Raw genomic sequence first — 21,452 nt, 5'->3', positions numbered from 1 at the left:
TATGAGTCTCTGGAAAGACCCCTGTGCTCAAATTTTTTGGTTCTGTTGCTCTCCTTGTGGACCTCCTGTCCTCTCCAGATTTTACTATTTTCCACTTCTTACATAAGATTCCCTGTACTCTGCCCAAAGTTTGGGCATAAGTTTCAACATCTGCTTTGATAGTCTGCAGGGCAGAGCCTTTCAGAGGCCTTCTGTGGCAGGTTTCTAGGTTGTTTCCTGTTTTCTTCTTCTTATGTTGTCCATCCTGCTTGCCTTTCAGGATGGGGATTGAGCATTTTAGCCAGAGTCCTCCCCCTAGATTAGTTTCTTTAGGTGTATAGATTTTAGTAGGTTTATCCTATATTATATGTCTATATGAGTGAGTATATACTGTGTGTGTCTTTCTGCTTCTGGGATAGCTCACTTAGGATGATCCTTTCCAGTTCCTACCATTTACCTGCAAATTTCATGAATTCCTTGATTTTCATTGCTGAGTAATATTCCATTGTGTAGATGTACCACAATTTCTGCATCCATTCTTCAGTTAAGGGTCATCTGGGTTGTTTCCAGCTTCTGGCTATTACAAATAAAGCTGATACAAATATGGTTGAGCAAATGTCCTTATTGTGTACTCGAGCCTCTTTTGGATATATGCCTAGGAGTGGTATAGCTGGATCTTAAGGAAGCATTATTCCTAGTTGTCTGAGAATATGCTAGATTGATTTCCAGAGTGGTTGTACAAGTTTACATTCCTACCAGCAGTGGAAGAGGGTTCCCCTTTCTTCACAACCTCTCCAGCATGTGTTGTCCCTTGAGTTTTTCATCTTGGCCATTCTGATGGATGTAAGGTGAAATCACAGGGTCGTTTCGATTTGCATTTCCCTGATGGCTAATGAGGTTGAGCATTTCTTAAATGTTTCTCTGCCATTCTATATTCCTCTACAGAGAATTCTCTGTTTAGCACTGTTTTCCATTTTTTAATTGGATTACTTGGTGTGCTGCTTTTCAGCTTCTTTAGTTCTTTATATATACTGGATATTAGCCCTCTGTCAGATAAAGGGTTGGTGAAAATTCTTTCCCAATCTGGAGGCAGTCGTTTTGTTTTGAGGACGGTGTCCTTTGCTTTACAGAAGCTTTTCAGTTTCATGAGATCCCATTTATTGATTGCTCTTAGAGCCCGTGCTATGGGTGTTCTGTTCAGGAAGTTGTCTCCTGTACCAATCAGTTTTAGGGTTTTCCCCACTTTTTCTTCTAACAGATTTAATGTGTCTGGTTTTATGTTGAGGTCTTTGATCCACTTGGACTTTAGTTTTGTGCAGGGTGATAAGTATGGATCTATTTTCATTTTTCTACATGTAGACATCCAGTTGGACCAGCACCCTTTGTTATGAAGGTTGCTGGTTTTGGTGGTGCATGCTGGTAGGATTTGCAGAAGGAGAAGGGAGTTTTAAGGGGAAGGGTTTTGTGTGAACACAGTGGAGAACTGAGACAATGTTTTGAGAGAACTCTGCCCTGGGGCCAGCTACAGCAAGAGCAGCACTGCTCTTGTCCGTGCCTCCTTCTCTGACTAGAACCCCCAGTTTATTCCTGAGAGGAGAGGGCTGTGGGGTGCCGCATGTTGGAAACCCGCTTAAGGCTCTGTGCTCAGGATGGCTTATCTACTCCTCCGAGCATTTTCTTTCTTTTTCTTTTTCCTCTTTTTGTTTTATTTGCGTAGAGTTTAGAGGAGCCCACTAGAAGAAAAGTTAGGGCACATTTTGCTATTTGATGGTTGAGTCATTTCTGAACTCACTTAACCGTGAGTCTGTCATCTGCTACATCCCCACCACTGTAGGACTGTCAATTATTCCAACATTCTTACTTGTCCATTATATGGTCTGGTGGACATGAATGGCTTTCAGAATTACTAAAATGGTCGTTAGCTATTTCGATTTTTCTCATAACTTCTTTCTGTTTGTGGATAAATGTTTGGTTTTCTAGTTACTTTCATGTCTTTCTGTACATTTAGATCTCAGTGTTTCTTTATTGAGGATGATTTGTCATGGTAAAAAGTATACTGTACATGGAAGAACATTACACACACACTCAGGGCAGGGGAAGATGGTAAAAAGTATCATATACATGGAATACCATCACACACACACACACACACACACACACACACACACACACACACACAGTAGCCACCATATTAGCTTTCCTCTTTATCATTGCTGGAATTTGTCCCCTTTCTTTGCCCTCTAGAATGCCATTGTTTTAAAACACCATGAAAACTCATCTCTATCGGTGGACACATTTTGCCCAGTTCTAGGCGGATGCATAAAACGCTGATGGGAAAACACACTTCCGATTCTTAGGCTTAGATTCTGAAAGAGTGCTAGATGTATAGAGAACCTGAGCAGGAAGTACACTCTCTGAACCCTTCCCCCTCCACAATTCTTGATGGCTTAACTTTTGCATGAGTGTGGTTCACTTCCTACAACCAAAACCAAATACTGAGACATTCCTTCTGTGTTTCCTTCATTTCATCTCCAATCCATGGCCTCATCTCCTTTAATCGTTACTGTTTTATACAGACATATGTATGCATACAACATGTATACACATGTATACACATGTATACACATCTATAGATATATATGTTTATATACAGTTTATATCCAACCTAGTGAGTCCCCGGAGAAAACGGGTCGTTTTTAATCTTAGCAGCAATTGGCTGTCTTCCTCTAGGGGTAGGGCCTTATGACATCCATGTTGGCATGTCAACTGGTAGTGTCATTTGTGCAAGTCTTGCTTAGGCAACCATGTTGTTAAGCTTCCATGGGTTCAGCTCCCTCTCATATATATGAAAACAGTGTCTCACAGCAGACATCTTGGTTCTCTCATGTGTACAATCTTTCTGTCTTCTTTTCTGGAATGTTTTCTTAGCCTCAGTTGTGGGGGTCCAGTTATAGATGTATCAGCTGGGGTTGTGCCCTCCACAGAACTTCAGTCTGTAGTTGATATTAGGGTTCTCTTTGCTGTGCATCTGTGTGATGTATCCCCATGACAACCTCAAAGAGGTCTACAACATTTGGAGTCCTCTATGCTCCTTCTCCTCTCCAAGTCTCAAACAACTGCTAATCTTTTCGGTTGCATTTGCTCTTGTCAGGTGTAATGGTTTGGATAAATTTTCCAAGAGTCCATGTGCCAAAGCTTAGTCTCCAGCTTGTGACAGTGTTCTGGGGTGTGGAACCTCTGAGATGAGGGCAGCTGGTGGGAGGAAACTGCTTACCAGGGCTAGATGGTATCTTGGACGAACTTTTGGGTAATACCATTTTACATCTTAACGAAGAAACTGCTTCCTCCACTGATTTTATGTGTGTTGTATGTGTTCTTGTCCCCCTCCCCCCCGTGTGTGTGCATGTGTACACGTATACATGTCTCCATGTGCTTGAGGAAGTGATGCCGGATGCCTCACTGTTGAAACAAAGCCCTTTCTTGATCCTGGAGCTCTGATTGGCTAGGCTGCCATCTGACCAGTGATCTTGAGATTTCCCTCTCTCCACCCCCTCCTGGGGCGCAGATGCTTGCCTTGGATCGTCAAGCCAGCTTTTTACATGGTTCTGTCCGTGTAAAGTCAGGCCCTTGTACTTGCTCACCCGGCACTTTGCCAAGTGAACCCTCTCCCCAGCCACATACACAGATACTATGAAGATACTATTTCCTGCTGTAGAAATGGTTTGAAGTTACTTTTCTATGTTTCGTGAACAAGATGCAATATTGCCTTGCCTTATCCACATGTATAATCCTCCCCAGTATCTTTTTTATAAATACGACCTTTCTCTCAGATGCTCTCTTAAGTCCCCAGTGGCATCTTTTATTGTCAGTCTGTTTCTTTGCAGACACCCATCCATCCACTGGTCCATTTCTTTTCCTGCCTGTTTCTTTATACTATTCTTTCAGTTTTTTTTTTTTTGAAGTCTTAATACCTGGGAAATATTTTTACCTTGTTCTTTTTAAATGATGTTTAGTACATTCATGATTGTACCAAATTCGAATCATAAAATTCGAATTTATAATTGGTTGGTGCTTCAGTCTCTTTAAGCCCCTCTGGACCCTGGTTAGCTGGCTTTGTTGGTCTTCTTGTGGAGCTCCTGGCACCTCCAGGTCCTTCTATCCTTCTCCCCACTTTTCCACAAGACTCTCTATATTTTGCCCAAAGTTTGGCTGTGAGTCTCAGCATCTGTTTTGATCTGCTGCTGGGTGGAGCCTCTCAGAGGACAGATATGCTCGGTTCCTGTCTTGTTTAAATGCTATTTTAAGATCTATTTTTATCTTAATTGTAACTATTCATCACTGGCACAAATAAATGGAATTGAGCTATTGATTTGTCCTGCTCATGTGTTGCCCTACTAATCACTGAACCCAGAGTATTCACATGCTAATCAGGTTGCCTGTCACTGAACCACACACTCATCTGGGATTGTGTATGTGTGTTTGAGAAATGAAGCATGCGCCTGAGAGATGGCTCAGCCATTAAAGGGTAGGCTTACAACCGTAAATATAAGAAATAAAGCAAATTTGCCAAAATTCTAACTTTTTTCTAAATTTCACATGTATTGCTTCTATAAATATATAAATTATTATATTAATCAATGCATTATATTTTATTATATAGTCACACCTCTGCACATTGTGATGGGGATTGATCTTAGGCCCTCGTGCCTAAGGCACACTCCTTACTCGCTAAGCCATTTGTTCAGCACCTCCATCTCATTTCTATTCACGCACAGCGTTACCGTGTTCCTATCCTCTGCTCACGTAGACAGGTCGTGTACACGACTCTCCTCATGAGGAATGGAAGTGTTTCCTTATTTTAGCTGCCTAGTTCAGACCTAGCAGGTTTCTGGCCAATCTGGGCACCTCAGCAGACAAAGCTCTGAGTAGCCCTTTTCCTTTGTAGGAAGAGTAGTGCAAGCAGGGATGTGCTGCCTACTGTTCTAATATCTGTGGACTGTCTGGCTTAAGAGTGTCCACTGGGATTTGTGTGGATGAGACTTCACCATGCCCACCACATTCATGGGATGTCATAGTATAGGAACTGATGACGTTGGTACCCCATGCTTGCACCACACTGTTTACAGGCTAGGGCAGCAGAGAGAGTGGCAGCCTGCAGGTGAACCCATCTTTGTCTCCTCGTGCCTTCGGCCAAGTGCCATGATCTTTCATTGTGCTGACATTCTCTCCTTGATGTCAGTGCTGACGAGGCTCTTCACAGGGCTGTGGGATGATACTGTGGGCATGCTGGTGGGACCGTCAATGCCTGTCAGAGAAGACGATCTCAGTGTCTAAGCTGCTCCGCCTGCAACCACAGAGTCTGCAGCCTCGTCCCCCAGCATGATGCTCTGCGTACATGCTTGGCCAGGAGCACTTTTATGTTAAAATGAGCTGTCCAGACTTGTTCTTATTTGAATAATTAAAGCCTGCCATTATTTAGGCCTTGCCATGTTGTAGGATTGTCAAAATACCATGTAAAGAATGACTATAAAAGCCTTTTGGTCTCTAAGCATCAGGTGCTATATAGTAAATATTATTTTCAGGATATGCAGTGTGTACAGATCACCATTTTCTTGTCTGCCTTGTTGGTGACAGATGTCTTCCCTGGCCTTTTTGTTGTTGTTGTTGTTGTTGTTGTTTTTCTCAAACACTAGAACATTGCACATGAAACCTGTAATACTTTTTTTCCCTCTTTAGTACTTTCCAAATGCCTTACCTTTGAAGATTAAAATGATTTCCCTTGGGACATTACTTGGACTTTTCAACTTTCTAAAAGGTTTCTCTTTCAAATTCTGGCATGAAATCTACTGTCTGAATTTCTCTCCCTTGTTCTGAAGCCAGCGTTAATGTTCCAAATAGAAAATAAACAGCCACATTCTAGAAAGCACAAGCAAGACCAAAAATAAGATAGTGGGGGAGGCAGAGTTGAAAATACAGCATTTCAAGAGAGAATCTACATACAGCGTTCTTCACTGGCAGATCCTGGGCCTCTAGGAGCTGTCCTGTCCTGCCAGAAGCAGACAATAGGATGGTGTGGAGGAGGAGGGGGCGATGCACTCATTGGGCACAATCTTGGGAAGGAGAGAACATCTAAGCATTAGTTAAAACATTGGTATGTCTCCAATCTTGCTAAAAAACGGGCCTGGGTTATAGTTACTTTATGTTTTTTAGATTTATTTATTTTGTTTTTTTGTGCATGAGTGTTTTACATGCATCTATATGTGCCTGGTGCTGTGGATCCCAGAAGATCTCTAGGGGCTGGATCTCTTGTACTAAGAGATGGTCGTGAGTCACCATGTGAATTGAACCTAGGTCTTCTGTAAGAGGCTCTTAACCACTGAGTCAATTCTGCCCCAAAGATATGGTATGTATACCGTCCCTTTCTGAAGTGAATAGAACCAAATCTGGAGAAAGTTTACTAGTCTAACCCTGTGACATGTTCTGAATTAGTCTAGCTGACATGAAGTGTCACTGACAGTTGCTTCAAATGCCTTTCTATTCAGTCTGTGGAGAACCAGCACTTTCCAGAGTAGGTTTTAGGCACACTTCGTTTGAGCAAAGCTGGACTACTTCTTTTGTTTTTGATTAAAATATGCCACAGAGACAGTCAGTACTGCTTTGTGGACAAGTCTCAATTTTTTGGTTGTCGTTTGGCTTACTTTGCCCTCCAGTGATCCAGGCTGGTAAAATTTTGCCGAAACATGGTCCAACTTTGCTGCTCAAAGGATAGTCAATGGACCAAAGAGTTTGGGGAAAGTCTAGAAGGTCTAGAAGGGTTGGGGAAGTAATTGTACAAATACAGGAACTTGAAATTCGGTCCCCAGTGCCCATGTGAAGAACACATCTGCAGTGGATTCTTTGTAGCCTAGTGCTGGAGAGACAGCGGTGATCTCTGGGGATCGCCAACCAGCCTCGGCCACTCCACGAGTTTCAGATCCCTTTGAGAGACTTGGAACCCAAAAGCAAAATGGATGTTGCCTGAAGAATGACAACCAAGGCTGACACCTGGCCTCTATATGCAGGCCTGAAAATGTACTCCAGTATACACAGGAGCACACCTGTGCGCATGTACAAGCACACACACACACACACACACACACACACACACACACACACACGCTCATGCACACTCACGCACACAAGCACTCATGCATACACAAAGATACATATTCATGGACACACACATGCACTTATGAATATACAGACACTCACATATTCAGCATGCATGAACACTCGTGTGCACACACACAAGCACACACATTTAGAGTGTCAGCACCCTCCCAGATGGGCTGAAGCAGAACCTGCATTTGACTAAATTCCCTTGGACACTGTTTTCCTGTTCACATTTGTGAAGAATGATCTGGAAACACATGGGCCTGAACAGAATGGAATTTTATTTTTAGTACCCATCACTAATTGGCATTTGGGGAAAAAGAATCACAAGACTCTCCACTTTCCTCAGCCCTGAAATAACGCCTTCAGCCTTGAGCAGGCACCGGCGGGTTGAGAGATAATAGACTATAAGCTGCTCATGTGTCAATGGGAATTGAAGTTCCACAGTCTCACGTGGGAAGACTGAAATACACACTTGAGAGGAGAAACTTCACTCTCAAATTTTATTTGTTTTGTCTCGGGGAATAGGGAGGTAGAAATAACTCACTTGGCTTCCATTTCCAGTGGAAGAGAGATGAGGGGTCTTTCTGCCAACCCTTTCATCTTCATCTTTGCAATCTGGTAAGACAAGAAAGATAAATTAGTGCTTTCTAGAATGAAATTGTGATTCAGAAAAGAGCTGCATGTCTACAGAATCTACTAAGATTATTCTACTCACAGAACAAGACTGACATGGAAGGGCTGGAGAGACAGCTTGGTGGTACAGAGTGCTTGTTCTCTTGCGGAGGACCTGGGTTAGGTTTCCAGCGTTCACATGGTGGCTTACAACTGCCTCCAACTCCAGACCCAGAGGATCTGTTGCCTTCTGACCTGTGCTGGCACCAGGCATGCATGCACATAAACATGGGCATATACATACATGCAGGCACAACACTCACGGAATAAAATAAACAAACATTAAAAAAAGGTTAAACAAAAGACTAACCCAGAGAGGCTTACTTGTGGCAAAGCTTGAGCTCACACAGTGGCCACTCGGGTCATGGTGCAGTGGTTCCCGAGCTGGGACTCAGCAGAGCTAAGGCAGGCACACTGGGCCAGGGTTTCTCTCTCCCCTGCTTTGTGGTCAGCAGCCAGCTGTATTGCTGTGCATGTGTACCCGTGGGTCCCCCTTCATGCTATATTTTCATTTATTATCTGCTTCTATTGTTATTGGATGTTCAGTTTATGGTCTCACAAAGACCTAAGCACTAGATGCAAGTATCAATAAAAATATAAGTAAAAACAATACAAATCTCCTGTCTGGGTTGTGGACTTGGTTGAGTCACAGTTGTGTCCCCCGTATCTACTGTACATCTGCTAGGTTAGGACATACAGGAAAGCCAATGAGTTTTTTTTTTTTTTTTTTACTTCTACCCTTTCTGTCTGTTATTTTGTTTTCCTTAAGTTTGTGAATGATTTCAGAATTGTGTTATTAGAGGTCAGCCAGTAGTCTTCCAGGTTCTGGTTTCTTCTGAGGAAGAAGAACCAGATTGCTGATTTGTTTTTCTTTTCCAGGTGGTCTTTAACTAGACACACCCACTCCTTTCTGGGCTCTTGCTTCTAGATGGATTGAAGCAGAGAGTATATATCTTTTAGTGAACCTGATAGGCTTGCTTTATTTTACCAGGGTTGATTTGAAAACTAGTTACATTGGAGAAACAAATTAAGCACACACACACACACACACACACAAAGAAAAATACACACACACAGTAATAAACTTATTAATATCTTCATGACTAATGACCCAAAGTTTAAGCTAGGGAAGAAAACTGTGTGTGTGTGTATGGGGGGCAGATACAGCTTCTGAAATTTTTAACATAAAGATTATATATTTTATATAGGTATATTAAAACTAATAAAAATTATCACAAAAAGGAAATCCTATTTTTTTTAAACCTGGAGGAAACACTCTATGCCTTTATGGTTATTTTTATCTTTACTGATTTGGTATCTGTTGAAGCAGATGGATTATCTTACTATAATTTTACCCTGGCATAATCTGACACTTGATACAGTAGTAGAAAGCAAATGTAGCTTTGTCTTCAGTAACTTCTGCCTGATGAGTACAAGGAGTTTCAGTGAAACAATTTTCATTTAGCTTTTCACACATTCGTTTGTTTCTTAAAGTTTGTTGTATAGATGTTGTTTATGAAATAAATATAAGTAGGGGTTTTTAGATAGAAAACTGCCTGATTAGTTATGAACAGATAACTGGCTGTGGTGACATATGCCTTTAATCCCGGCACTCAGGGAGGCAGAGGCAGGCAGATCTCTGAGTTCAAGGCCAGCCTGGTGTACAAATCAAGTCCAGGACAGCCAAGGCTATACAGGGAAACCCTGTCTCAGAGAGAGAGAGAGAGAGAGAGAGAGAGAGAGAGAGAGAGAGAAAGGAAAAGAAGAGAGGGCATGTTTCCCTATGTTTGTGGCAAGTTCCCAACCCCAGCGCTTCTTTATGAGTTGTATGTCTTTGCCTCTGAAATAAGATCTTGCTGTATAGCCCATATGGACCTTGAATTTGATATTTGTCTCTTCTCTACTTCACAGCTGCTAGGATCACAGTGTTTGGCTCCATTTAGTTTTTAAAGACGTCATACCATGCTCAGATTACCTCTGGGACTTAGAGTTTTTCTGTGAGCACATCATCTGCCATCATGATATCTCATAAAGGCCTATGTCAGGCGTTTACCACTCTGTTGATAACTCACCTTGCTTCCGATTTACGGTTCGGTGGTTTGTGGTGTGCTCACAGCACTGGGCAGCCATCACGACCATGAGACTAGAGGACATTCAGCCCCATAAATAGAAAGCCCTCTGCATTGCAGGCATGCCCTTGTTCCTGTCTGTGTCCTCAGCATTCCAGGGGGATATTTGTCTCCTTGAGTTCGCTTGTTCTGGATATTTCATATGATAGAATCATAGGATCTGTGATCTTTTGTGACTATTTTTTTTTAAACGATGATTCCAAGTTTCATCCATGTTGTAACACTGTGGGTGATTTAACATTTTGTTTCTTTAAGTTGATGTCTATTGCTCCAGTGTGCACACCCCATATTCCCTCTATCCATTTATCTATAGATAAATATTACTTATGTTCTCCTCCTTTTTTCTTATGAATAACATTGCTATGAGTAGTCACGTTCAACTGATGTGGGAGCATTTTTTATTATTTCTCTTAAACATAAACATAGAGGTAGAACTGCAGGGTTCTATTGTCATTGTGCCATCCTGAGGACTATCATCCTATTTTCTAACGTGGTGGCTTGCTTTTCATTCCCACTAGTAGTGAATGAGAGACATTCCATCTCTCTACATCCTCGGCCATGCTTTAACTACTGTCTGTCTTTTCATTAGCAATTCCAATACACAACAGGACTTCCCCCCTGTGGTACTGGTTTTCGTTTCTCTAATGATTAATGATGGGAGAATCTTTTCTTGAGTTTATTGACAAAAGCTGACACATGATGGCACAATGTCTGAGGCTAAAAGTCTATCTTCATATATATATTTTTCTACATTTTTCTCCCCTTTTGATTCCATTTGATTAAGACAGAAGAAGTTGCTCTGGACCAGGAGTGGTGCTGAATTGTCTTAATGTTTGCACCCAGGAGGTAGAGGTAGGCTAATCTTGGTGAGTTATAGGACAGCCTGGTCTATATAGCCAGTTCTAGCTTGTCAAGGCTATATAGTGAGACCTTGTCTCAAACAAAAGAAAAAATGTAGTTCTGGTTAACCCTTTAAGCCAGGTGTTAGAAACATTTTGATCTTCCTCTTAGGGAAGGTGCTGAGGACAACTCATAGCAACTGTCTGAGGTAAATGGGCAAAAGCTAATTTGTAAGGATTTCTAATCATAGAGTATGTGATGTGACTGGAGTTCTGGGATCTGGTGTCCCTACATTATCCTATGTGTCTGCCTCAGAGCCTGTTTTGTTCACCCCCTCCGTGATCACGTTGTTCACAGGGCCCCTTCTGAAGCTTTTCCCCACCACTGGACAAAGGACGTAAACCCTGAGGCATGTATAGGGAGAAGAACACTCACTGTGTGTATGTCCCAAGGTTGTTTTCAGGAAACAAAGGAACAGTGAGTTGAGATTCTCTATGAGAAATAAAGCCACACAAAGAGTCAGTATTTCCTTCAGGTGCTGCTACTCTCACTTTAGGTCCCTCTAAACATGGAAGTCCTACCCAATGTAGCCCCACAGTGGGGAACATTGGCCCCTTAGATTAGGAGGGCAACAGGAGGACACTAGCATCATTCTAATTCTTAGAACGACTCCTGGAAACTTCTAGCCCACATACCAACATACTTAGTTTTTTTTGTTTTGTTTTGTTTTTAAGTAGAAAGCATCAAAAACACATACTCCAAGACTGAGTCTTCCTGGCCCTCACTGGCCTGCCTGAGCCATGTGCCTTGGTAGTTTCCAGAGGCTCAGTACTCTCTAGACTCTAGTGGGCTGAGGCTGAATAGATGTGGTTAAAAGGGGATAGTGTTGGGGCAGGGTGAGTTACGCTGTCTTTCTACAATCAGCCAGCTCAGGCTTCGTCCTCAGAAAGCACTGGGAAGGTCCCTACGGCAGTAGGTTCAGAGTTTGTGGTAAACATTGGCCTGCAGTGCTTGCCTGTGAGGTGACTGGTATTTCATAGGTTCAGAAATGGAGAGGAATTTTGCACCTAGATGAATTATCTCTGGTTCTTTCGACATCTAACTTGGAGGATACTTGGATGTGAAACTGATCTCAGAGTTGATGTCGAAATGATTTAAGACTTTGGGAGGTATTGAAATGAGATGCATGTATTTTGTGTGTGTGCAAAGGATAGGAATTTGTAGGGGCTTGTAGTGGACTGAATTGTATACCACAAAAATTCGTAATATTGAAGTCCTGTACTGTACCCCCAAAGTCTCCACACACTAGGTCAGTGTGTGGCCTTACTAGGATACACTACAATCATACGTAATTAAATGGTTCATAGTCTCCTAAGTAAAAAAGTAGTATGGTATGAGTGATTAGACATTAGAAAGTCACTGCCCTACACTTCCGGAGACCAGAAGTATGACATGAAGGTGTGGACAGGAATGCTTTAGGACCACCTTGTCTGATGTTCGCTCTTTGATTTTAACTGATACTGATCTTTTTAAACAGAAGAAATAAAAGCGTCTGAAGATGATGAGATGGAGAAACTGTACAAATCATTGGAACAAGCTAGTCTGTCTCCTCTCGGGGACCGGCGACCTTCAACCAAGAAGGAGCTGAGGAAGTCATTTGTGAAGCGATGCAAAAACCCATCCATAAATGAGAAGCTTCATAAGATCAGGACCTTGAATAGCACATTAAAGGTAAGGTGGTCTCAGACTGTGCCACCTGGGAGGTTGGAAGTGGGGTTGGCAGGGAATGGCTGGCTGTGCAGAGATTCGTGGCCACCTTAGGGTGCTTGTGTGGAAGGGAAGAACAGGGAAGGTTAGCATCCTTACGGTGCAATGGCTGTGACCTTTTAAAGGCACCAGGTCACTCACACAGCAGCCTCCGCACATAACAAGCTTCAATTTTACATTTACTTTGATGTAATGTTTGAATTCCCAAATCCCAGATGGCGAGGACTGTGTGTAATTTGGTTTTGTAATTTTGTGTCTAGCACAATACTTGGCTCAAAATTTGTATTGTTTGAGAATCTTATATGTGCACATACTATATTTTCATCAGATCCACCCACCTTCCCTATTTGTCTCTGACTACCACTTTTTTTTTCAGTCAACCTCATATGCTCTTTCTGTCTCCTGTCTTAAAATCCACCAACTCCACTTAGTGTTGCCTGTATATCCATGGAGTTGGACCACCAACCATGGCCTCTCAAGGGCCATATCCCTGCAGTAAACTTACTCTGCCTCCCCATCGTCATCAGTTGCCTATATCTTTTCTGTTAAGGGTGGAGCCCCTCTCCACAGGGGGCCCATGAAGGGATTTGGGCTGAGCTTGATCTTGTTTGGGTCTTATGTATAGAGTCCAGTCACTGTTAGTTTAAGTATTTATGTCTAGAAAGTATTATTTCTCTTCAGACATCTACCATCACTGGCTCTTAGAATCGTTTGCTGATATAGCAAGAGAGAGCATCCTTTGGCAAAAACAAGCAGTAATAGAAATAAGGGTGTCACCTGACTCATTCGAGAGCATCATCCTGTGTGCTGCTAGATCAAGAGCCCTGGCTGTTCTGGAACTCACTCTGTAGACCAGGCTGTCCTCAAACTCAGAGACTCACCTGCTCTGCCTCCTGAGTGCTGGCATTAAAGGCATGCACCACCACACCACCCAGCCAGGAGAATATTATTTAATTTGTCAGCTCTAGGCACTACAGCCAAGAAGCATGGTGAGAGCCAGACAGCGGAAGGCATACATTCTGTGGTAATAAACCAGCAGATGTCACATGGGGATGGGGGACAGTTACAGGACACACTGAAGCTATTTTCAGAGATTTCCCATAACAAAAGGTTCCTCATAACAGGAGCATCTTACTTTTACATTTAGACTGTAGTATCAGCAGAAAGAGGGCAGGATACTCTGTAAAATCAAGCTAAATTCACTGAAGACTCATAAGTTCTGAACAGCCTTGCTAGATCCTGCAATTTAATTCTGAAGTGCACATGTCATTTCATGGTAAAAATTTTGAGACCTTTTCCAGGAAGAAGTATCAGCAATCATTAGGACAATACTGGGATAGCTGAGTCAGACATCCTAATTAGTCAAGAGAAAAGCCAAGTACCACAGAAAGCAGCAAAACAAGGCTGGGAAGAACAAGGAAAAGAATGGCTCAGTTCTACAGAGAAACTCCAAATTCACAGAAATTCCCTAAGAGTTAATGATGAAAAAATGCTTTTAATTAATTTTTGTGGTGTGTGCAGAGCTGATTAAGGTGTTGGGCTGTTGAGTGTAAGATACTAGAGAATATTGAGAATTTACTGTTTTGTGGGATGAATGACTTTTTTTCACTGGAGAGTTATTTCCTGAATATTGCCATGCACCAAGCACCATCTTGGGTCACTATGACCATGAGTGGGATGCCCAGGACAATGGAGGTAGGAAACAGGTGGTTAAAATGGAGCACAATAAGAACTGTAGTGTGTGCAAGCTTTGGGGGCCCTAACAACCCAGAGAATGGAAGCAACTGGCTGTCCAGTTCTTATACTTAGCTGACAGCTGCTGCATGAGTAAGGGAGGAGGAGGGAAAGGCCTTCAGGGAGAGAGTACATCTAATGGGGTGATCTGCTTTGGTTCAGGTTGGGAGCAACAGGAAGTAGAGGCCATTGGGGTTATGGGTAACTCAGGACATTCTAGGAGGAAGACTGTCACCCTGGATCCCACAGAGCTGTGGATTCAATATTCTAGACCTTGATAACACCCTGAACTGGCTGATCAAAAGATGGACGACGTTTACCAGCCTCTCTGGTCTCCCATGGCTTCTTGCTCTTCATGGTTTGGTTCTGTAATGGGTGACTTCAGTCACTTCTTTCCTCCCGGTAGAGCAACTCTTCATCCCTAGTTAACTAACTGCCCTGAAGCTCAGGAGCTTTAAGTAAGAAGCATTTGTCCTTTAGAATTTCTGTGGATCCCGGTCTGGGCATGGCTTGGGCATGGGGTTTTTCCATTAGATTTTAGTGTGAGATCAAGGTGTCCTCCAGGCTGTCCACTTCTCCACTGGGGAATGTCTGCTTCTCAGTTCCCACGTTGGAGTTGGAAGGATGCAGTTCCTCACAGCTCATTGTACCAAAGAGAGAACGAGGCAGAGTATGAGAAGGAGCCAGAAGATTAGAACAGGTTGCTGGAGTTAGTATGAGGCCCAGCAGAGAAATTCAGAGAAGCTGAGAAAAGCAAGGTTGAATAAGTCATCTGGGAGAGGAGTTTGAGCCAGAACAGCTGAGTTGAACCAGCCAGCAAGAGTTCAGAGAGAACAAGAATGGGTGAGCTTATTCAGCAGTAAGTCTCAGAGGCTGAAAACATTCTAGACCTAGATTAGATTGTATGGAGGCCAGAAGTTTCCAGGAATAGGCATAGATTAGCAGACAAAGGCAATAATCCTACAAGCTGGCAACTAAAACAGGAAAATAAAAGTTACTTTGACATATGGCACTCTTGAAAACTTCAGTGTCAAGAGTTTAAGTAATGAAGAACCAGCAAAGCGATGATTAAGGGATGAGGAAAATCAAGAGAATGAATTATAGAAGCAAGCAGACAGACATATTCAAGGTGGAGTGGTGGCTGGAAGTTTTAGCTATTCTGATGAATATGAAGATGGATAATTAACTGTTGGGTGAGCTGACATGGAGGCTATTGACTACCATCCCTGGAGAAGATTTGTTGGAGTGGTAGGGATGAGGGCCTGGCAGGACAGAGGGTAGACTGTAAAGGAATTGTTCTAAGGTCACCGAGGACAAGGAAGAGAGTGGAGGAGCCTGAGCTGGATGGAGGTGGGGTCAGAAAGAACTTTCAAGGTGGAAGACATAATGGGGCACATGCATGAGGATGTGAGGGTGCTCCAGGGTCGATGGGAGACAGTCATAGGAGGACGTCCGGATCATGAGAACAGAGGCCATGGTGCCAAAGTGAAGAGGGGAGCCTGTGCTCAGTACAGACCTTTCTTCCAAGCGAAGAGGGGAGCCTGTGCTCAGCACAGACCTTTCTTTCGTCTGCACAAACAGGAAGGCAGGCAGCATGTTCTTGGTGATGTGGATTGTGGGAAATGGAAGCTAGGGAGTGCTTTTCTGTTTGCTTTCATTTCTTCCAAAAATCCAGAATAAAGTTATTGGTTACGAGTAATGGGGAAGAAGCTTGAAGTATAATGAGAAGGACTTTGTCCTTTTCGTATGTGTGTGTGTGTGTGTGTGTGTGTGTGTGTGTGTTTGTGTGTGTGAGAGTGTGAGCATGTGTGTACAGCAGTGCCTATGTAGAGGTCAGCAGATGACCTTGTGTGTTAGTCTTCACCCTCCATCTTGAGACAGGTCCCTGTTTTTTTTTTTTCCCCCATCTTTTCCAGGTTAGCTGGCCTGCTAACTCCCAAGTCCTCTCCCCATCAGCTTCCCACCTCACTGTAGGAGCACCAGGATTACAGCACTGTAGTCATGTGCTATCATGCCTGGCTTTCTATGGGGTCTGGGGTGCAAACTCGGGTCTTCCTGCTTGTGTGGTTGGTCCTTCTCTATCCACTGAGCTTTCTTCCAACCTGGGGAAGTTTACAATAGTAATTTGGAGAGATGGAGAGTGAAAGAATATAGATTGTGATTACAGGATGGCTCTTTCTGAGCTTCCTCTCACCCTTTCTCTCCTTGGAGATTAGGAGGACAGCTCTTTTATTGTCAACACATCATGGTTCTGTACTATGTGATGTTCTTCCCATCCATACCCTATGCTTTCACCACGGCCATCGCCTTCCTGCTCTTGTTCCCTGGTCGTCCCTCCTCCCTATTACCCTTCTCAGTCCTTAGCAATTGCTCTTTTACCTTCATGTTGATTTCTTGATGGTTTTTATATATGAGGAAAACTCATGGAATGCCTGTGTTTCTTTATTTGCTGTTTTCACTTAACCCAAGGCTTTCTAGTTCTATGCCTCAGGTGACAGGATTCCATGCTTCTTTATGGTAGTATATAGCCTGGTTGTAAATGAGTATTCCAAGAACGTGTACTGCATGTCAGTAATTCTGTCAGGCATGGCAGGCCAGTGGTCCTGTCAGGCAAAAATGCCATTCTTCTTGGGGCTTACAGTTCAGAAGGGGAAGACAGAAGTGTGGCCTACTGACTTTCAGGATGAGAATAATGATTGTAAGCAGAAGTCCTCTGTGTCCTCTGCATCAGTTCTTGAAAATGAGAGCAGTGAGCATGACTGTGAGATTTGGACTATGAATATGCTTCCCTGAGGAGTGGGCAGAGATGAGTCCAGTGGTGAATAGGGACTGTCTGCATGGCAATTTGCATTGTGGTATGAGCCAAGAATATAAGGATGGAGAAAATGTATTTTCTGTCATCTTCATTAGGCCTGGGTAATTAACTAATTGTGTAAGTGTGTGTGTGTGTGTGTGTGTGTGTGTGTGTGGTATATGTGTATGTGTGTGTGTGTTGCATGCATGTGAATATGTGGGTCACTCATGCATACACACGTGGAGGCCAGATGAAGAAGCGGGGTGTCTTCCTCCATCACCTTTCACCTTTTGCCCTGAGACAGAGCCAGTCATTGGCTCAGAAGGGGCCTTTCTGTGAGGCTGAACATGTAAGGAGCTCTTCAGGCCCACCCCTCTCTGCCTGTACTGCAATGCTGAGGTTTACAGGCATGCAACTGTCCTTTCCTGTGGGTGCTGGTGATTCAGACTCACACTGTCTTAGGGTTGACACTGTTGTGATGAAACACCATGACCAAAAGCAACTTGAAAAGAAAGGATTTATTCTGCTTACACTTCCATATCCCTGGGAAATCAGGACAGGAACTCACAGGGCAGGAACCTTGAGGCAGGAACTGATATGATACAGAGTCTATGAAGGAGTTCCACTTACTGGCTTGCTCCCCAGGGCTTGCTCGATGTTTCTTATAGAACCCAGAACCACAGGTCCAGAAATGGCTCCACCTGTGGACTGGGCCCTCCTGTATCAGCCACTAATTAAGAAAATGCTCTCTGGACTTGTAAGCCTGATCTTAGGGAAGTATTTTTATTAATCACGATCTCTCTCTAATAACTAGTTTGTGCCAAGTTGACATAAAACTACCCAGCACACAGATCCTCAAAATTACACAGCAAGGTGCCATTACCCATAGTGCCATCTCTCCAGCCCCCTTTAGGCTTTGGGACAGATGTCTAAGTAGACTTCAGTGAATTCTAGGCTCTGCACCAGATGGCAAGAGAGCATGAAAATAAGGTTGTTTGGTTCAAGTTGTGGGATCAGTTCTCCGCTGAATTTGATAGCTGGCAGTAAATACAAGCTAAGGAGTTGTAGAGGAAGGTACTCCATGTAGCTCAGAATTTTGGAGTTGAAAATCAGCATTGTGCAGTTGAGAAAATTTGGGCCAATACTGGGAAGCAGCATGGCAGCTGGAGGACCAGCAAATGGAGCTGTTTTTTTTTTTTTCAATTTTTGAAATTTATTACAATTTATTCACTTTGTATCCCAGCCTTAGCCTCTTCCTTTGGCCCCTCCCAATCCTGCTTTCCCTCCCTCTTTTCACATGTTCCTTCCCTAGTCCACTGATAGGGGACATCCTCCTCCTCATCTGACCCTAGCCTATCAGGTCTCATTAGGACTGTCTGCATTGTCCTCCTCTATGGCCTGGTAAGGCTGTTTCCCCCTCAGTGGGAAGTGATGAAATTCCAGCCACTGAGTTCATGTCAGAGACAGTCCCTGTTCCCCTTACTAGGATGCCCATTTGGAGACTGAGCTGCCATGGGCTACATGTGTGCTGAGGTTCTAGGTTATCTCCATGCATGGTCCTTGGTTGGAGTGTCAGTCTCAGAAAAGACCCCTGTGCCCAGATTTTTTGGTTCTGTTGCTCTCCTTGTGGAGCTCCTGTTCCCTCCTGCTAAGGTTCTTGAGAGCCTTGCATGTTGAGGGAAGTGAGGACAAGGAGTCAGCATGTAGGAGATTCCCAGCCTTTCTATACAGAATGTGGATTTAAAGTAGAAGATCAGAGGTGACAGGTTCCTGGCAGGCTGGAGGAGCACTGGGCCAGTGTGACAGATTGGACTGCACACACCTAGTTAGCACCATGGTTCTAGAGATGGAGAAAACCCATTTATGATAAAATTATATATACATATATAATATGTATGTTAGAACAAAGCCTCTGCTTAGGCTTTTTCTTATAGCTACCAACAGACACCCTACTGGGACATTACAGGCCCTGGTGAACAGACAAGTTTTCTCACCTGGGAAGTGACGTAACGTCAAAGCTGGTATTGGCAATCTTGGGGCTATGGGCGCCATATAAATCCCGTTTCCCACCCCTTCACAGCCTTCTACCTAGGAATCATGGCCTGGCTACAGCCTCCTGCTGAGACCAACCCTGTCCTCGGAGAGCTATAAGAAAAGACTCCGACTCCTACCAAACTGTCTCTCTGGTGCTGCTGGAATGCCTGTTATGCAATTGTACCTCTGTCTGTCTCTCCGTGGTGTTAACAAGTCTTCTAATAAACCCTTTAATCCCTAGTAATCCGTCTCAGTGCCAGCCAGTCCCATCCCAAACCCAAAAGTTTTAGGGCACCATGATCCACTTTCTGTGGATGCTGATTGCATTTTTACTCTATCCTTTTACTTAAAATGTGAATGATTAATTGTCGATGAAGCTGGAGGAACAGCACCAATAGGTTATTTTGTATTGGCATACATGCTGTTTTGCTGTTTAGGGGTCTTATCTTTGAACAAAAGGCAAACCATAGTTTTTAATATATAAATATGTGTGTTCATAGAATATGGCTTTCTAAAATTAAAATCTACAAAGATTGAAAAGAAACATTTTTTGTTACCTTATGTCTCAGGTGAAGTGTTATGGTCCAGTTTTACTTAGTGAAGTTTAGATGGTCAATGAGGTGCATTGCATACAAGACACACAGTTTCAGGAGGTAGCTAGCACTAAGATGGAGTCACCTTTGTGGTGTGCGATAATAGATGGATGAAGGAGGAACAGCATAGAAGATAGACTGTCTGGTTCTTTCACTAACTTGGGTGTGAACACACACACACACACACACACACACACACACACACACACACAGCTTCCTGGTACCTCCCACATGTGAAGAGTCTTTGTGCCGACCTCAGGCATGCTGAAAGATGAGAATATTAGTGCATTATTGTGCAACAGTTCTCTGGCAGTGTTGTGGAGGATGGGTCAGTCCCTGTGTCCGTGAAAGGGCTGAGGAGGGTGACTCACCGAAGTTCAGATCCTCACGCACTGACGGATGCCCCTTTCCTTCCTCTTTTCTTCTTGGCCAGTGCAAAGAACACGACCTGGCCATGATCAACCAGCTGCTGGATGACCCAAAGCTGACAGCCAGGAAGTACAGAGAGTGGAAGGTCATGAACACCTTGCTGATCCAGGACATCTACCAGCAGCAGGCACCTCAGGACCTTGAAGACACCCCTCAGGAAATCAAGGACCCCACCTCTTCTGACTGTGTGGAAAATTCTCTTTGAGCAGATACCAGGAACTCCTCTCCCTCCATGATACTGTGCAACCTACAAGATGCTGCAAGGGCATCCATTCTTCTTACAAGGAAACCCCTAACCAAGTTCCTGACACATCATCCCTCCCTCCCAAGGATGCAACTGAGGTGAAGCCAGTTCTGCTGTAGTGGGAGTCCTGGCTCCCAGCTGTTGCATTCACCAGCATGGAAGGATGGCGTTCATCCGAGCAGGTGTATCTTCTGTGTTCTACCGGCAGCTGGCAGAGATGCTAGGCTCCAGGTGGGATGTGAAGGGGCAGTCCCCTCCTTTGCTTTCAAGAGAATTACAACCTGATGTAAACAGAAGGCCCAGCTTTACTAGGGATGACAATTCATTGACCTGTTCTGTTTGCAAGAGAAGCCCCTTGGTAAGCAGCAGAGTTCTGCAGAGACATTTCAAGTGGAGACAGTTTTCTCCCAGTCGCTACTGGACCAGACACATGTCGGTATTTGTGGCACACAGGCTCTTCCTAACCTTGGTGCAGAGAGTCGAGCCTTTTCTACCTGTTGAGAGCTTATTTGGAGAGTATGGCCTGGTGGGGTGCTTTCTGTTCCCCACAAAGGACAGCTTCATATGTTCATGCTTTGCCTAGCGTGGGGGATGGGATTAATGTGTCTCTTCCTCAATGTCTAGGAGACAGACTATCACATGACAATGGCAGATCTTTGTCCTACACCCCATGCTCTTCTCAACAGTGGTGGGAGAGTGATACCCACTGCAAGCAATGCTACGTGATGCTCATCCCTGGCTGTAGTACCCGAACCCAGTATGAACCGATGTCCGGTTTTTCTGGGATGATCCAAATTCACGAAGTCCTTTCTGAATTGTTCTCAACTTAGAAAAGAACCCAGACCAACAAAACAACAACAAAAACCAGTTAAACAGGATAATTTTATTTTTGTATGTTTAATGTGTCATATGGTGTGAATAGACATCTATGTTTATTATTTAAATATATTTATAGAAATGCAAATTCTAGTGTTTGAAAGAGTGGACTACTAAGTGCTGTTCAGTGTATATACACACATATATATATATTCTAGAAGCATCTAATTTTTGCTTGAGAAGAAATAGGCGCAGTAGTGACTCCC

The 21,452-nt window shown here is 43.5% G+C and overlaps 1 protein-coding gene across 1 annotated transcript in view; it reads left to right on the top strand.

Annotated features, from left to right (window-relative positions):
* The window catches only part of Ipcef1 (interaction protein for cytohesin exchange factors 1), a 74,251-nt gene extending 53,013 nt beyond the window's left edge, over positions 1–21,238 (top strand). Inside the window, exons 8-9 of the mRNA XM_055615842.1 lie at positions 12,313–12,506; positions 20,131–21,238. Coding sequence (XP_055471817.1) covers positions 12,313–12,506; positions 20,131–20,331 — 395 coding nt within the window. The 3' untranslated portion in view covers positions 20,332–21,238. The remainder of the gene's footprint in view (positions 1–12,312; positions 12,507–20,130) is intronic.
* The last annotated feature ends 214 nt before the right edge of the window (positions 21,239–21,452 follow it).

This window comes from Psammomys obesus, unplaced genomic scaffold (assembly GCF_907164565.1).
Source record: "Psammomys obesus unplaced genomic scaffold, mPsaObe1.curated_primary_1811, whole genome shotgun sequence".
In the NCBI taxonomy this organism is placed as follows: Eukaryota; Metazoa; Chordata; class Mammalia; order Rodentia; family Muridae; genus Psammomys; species Psammomys obesus.
Note: the sequence above shows the minus strand (reverse complement) of the source record. Positions and strands in the feature narration are given on the sequence as shown.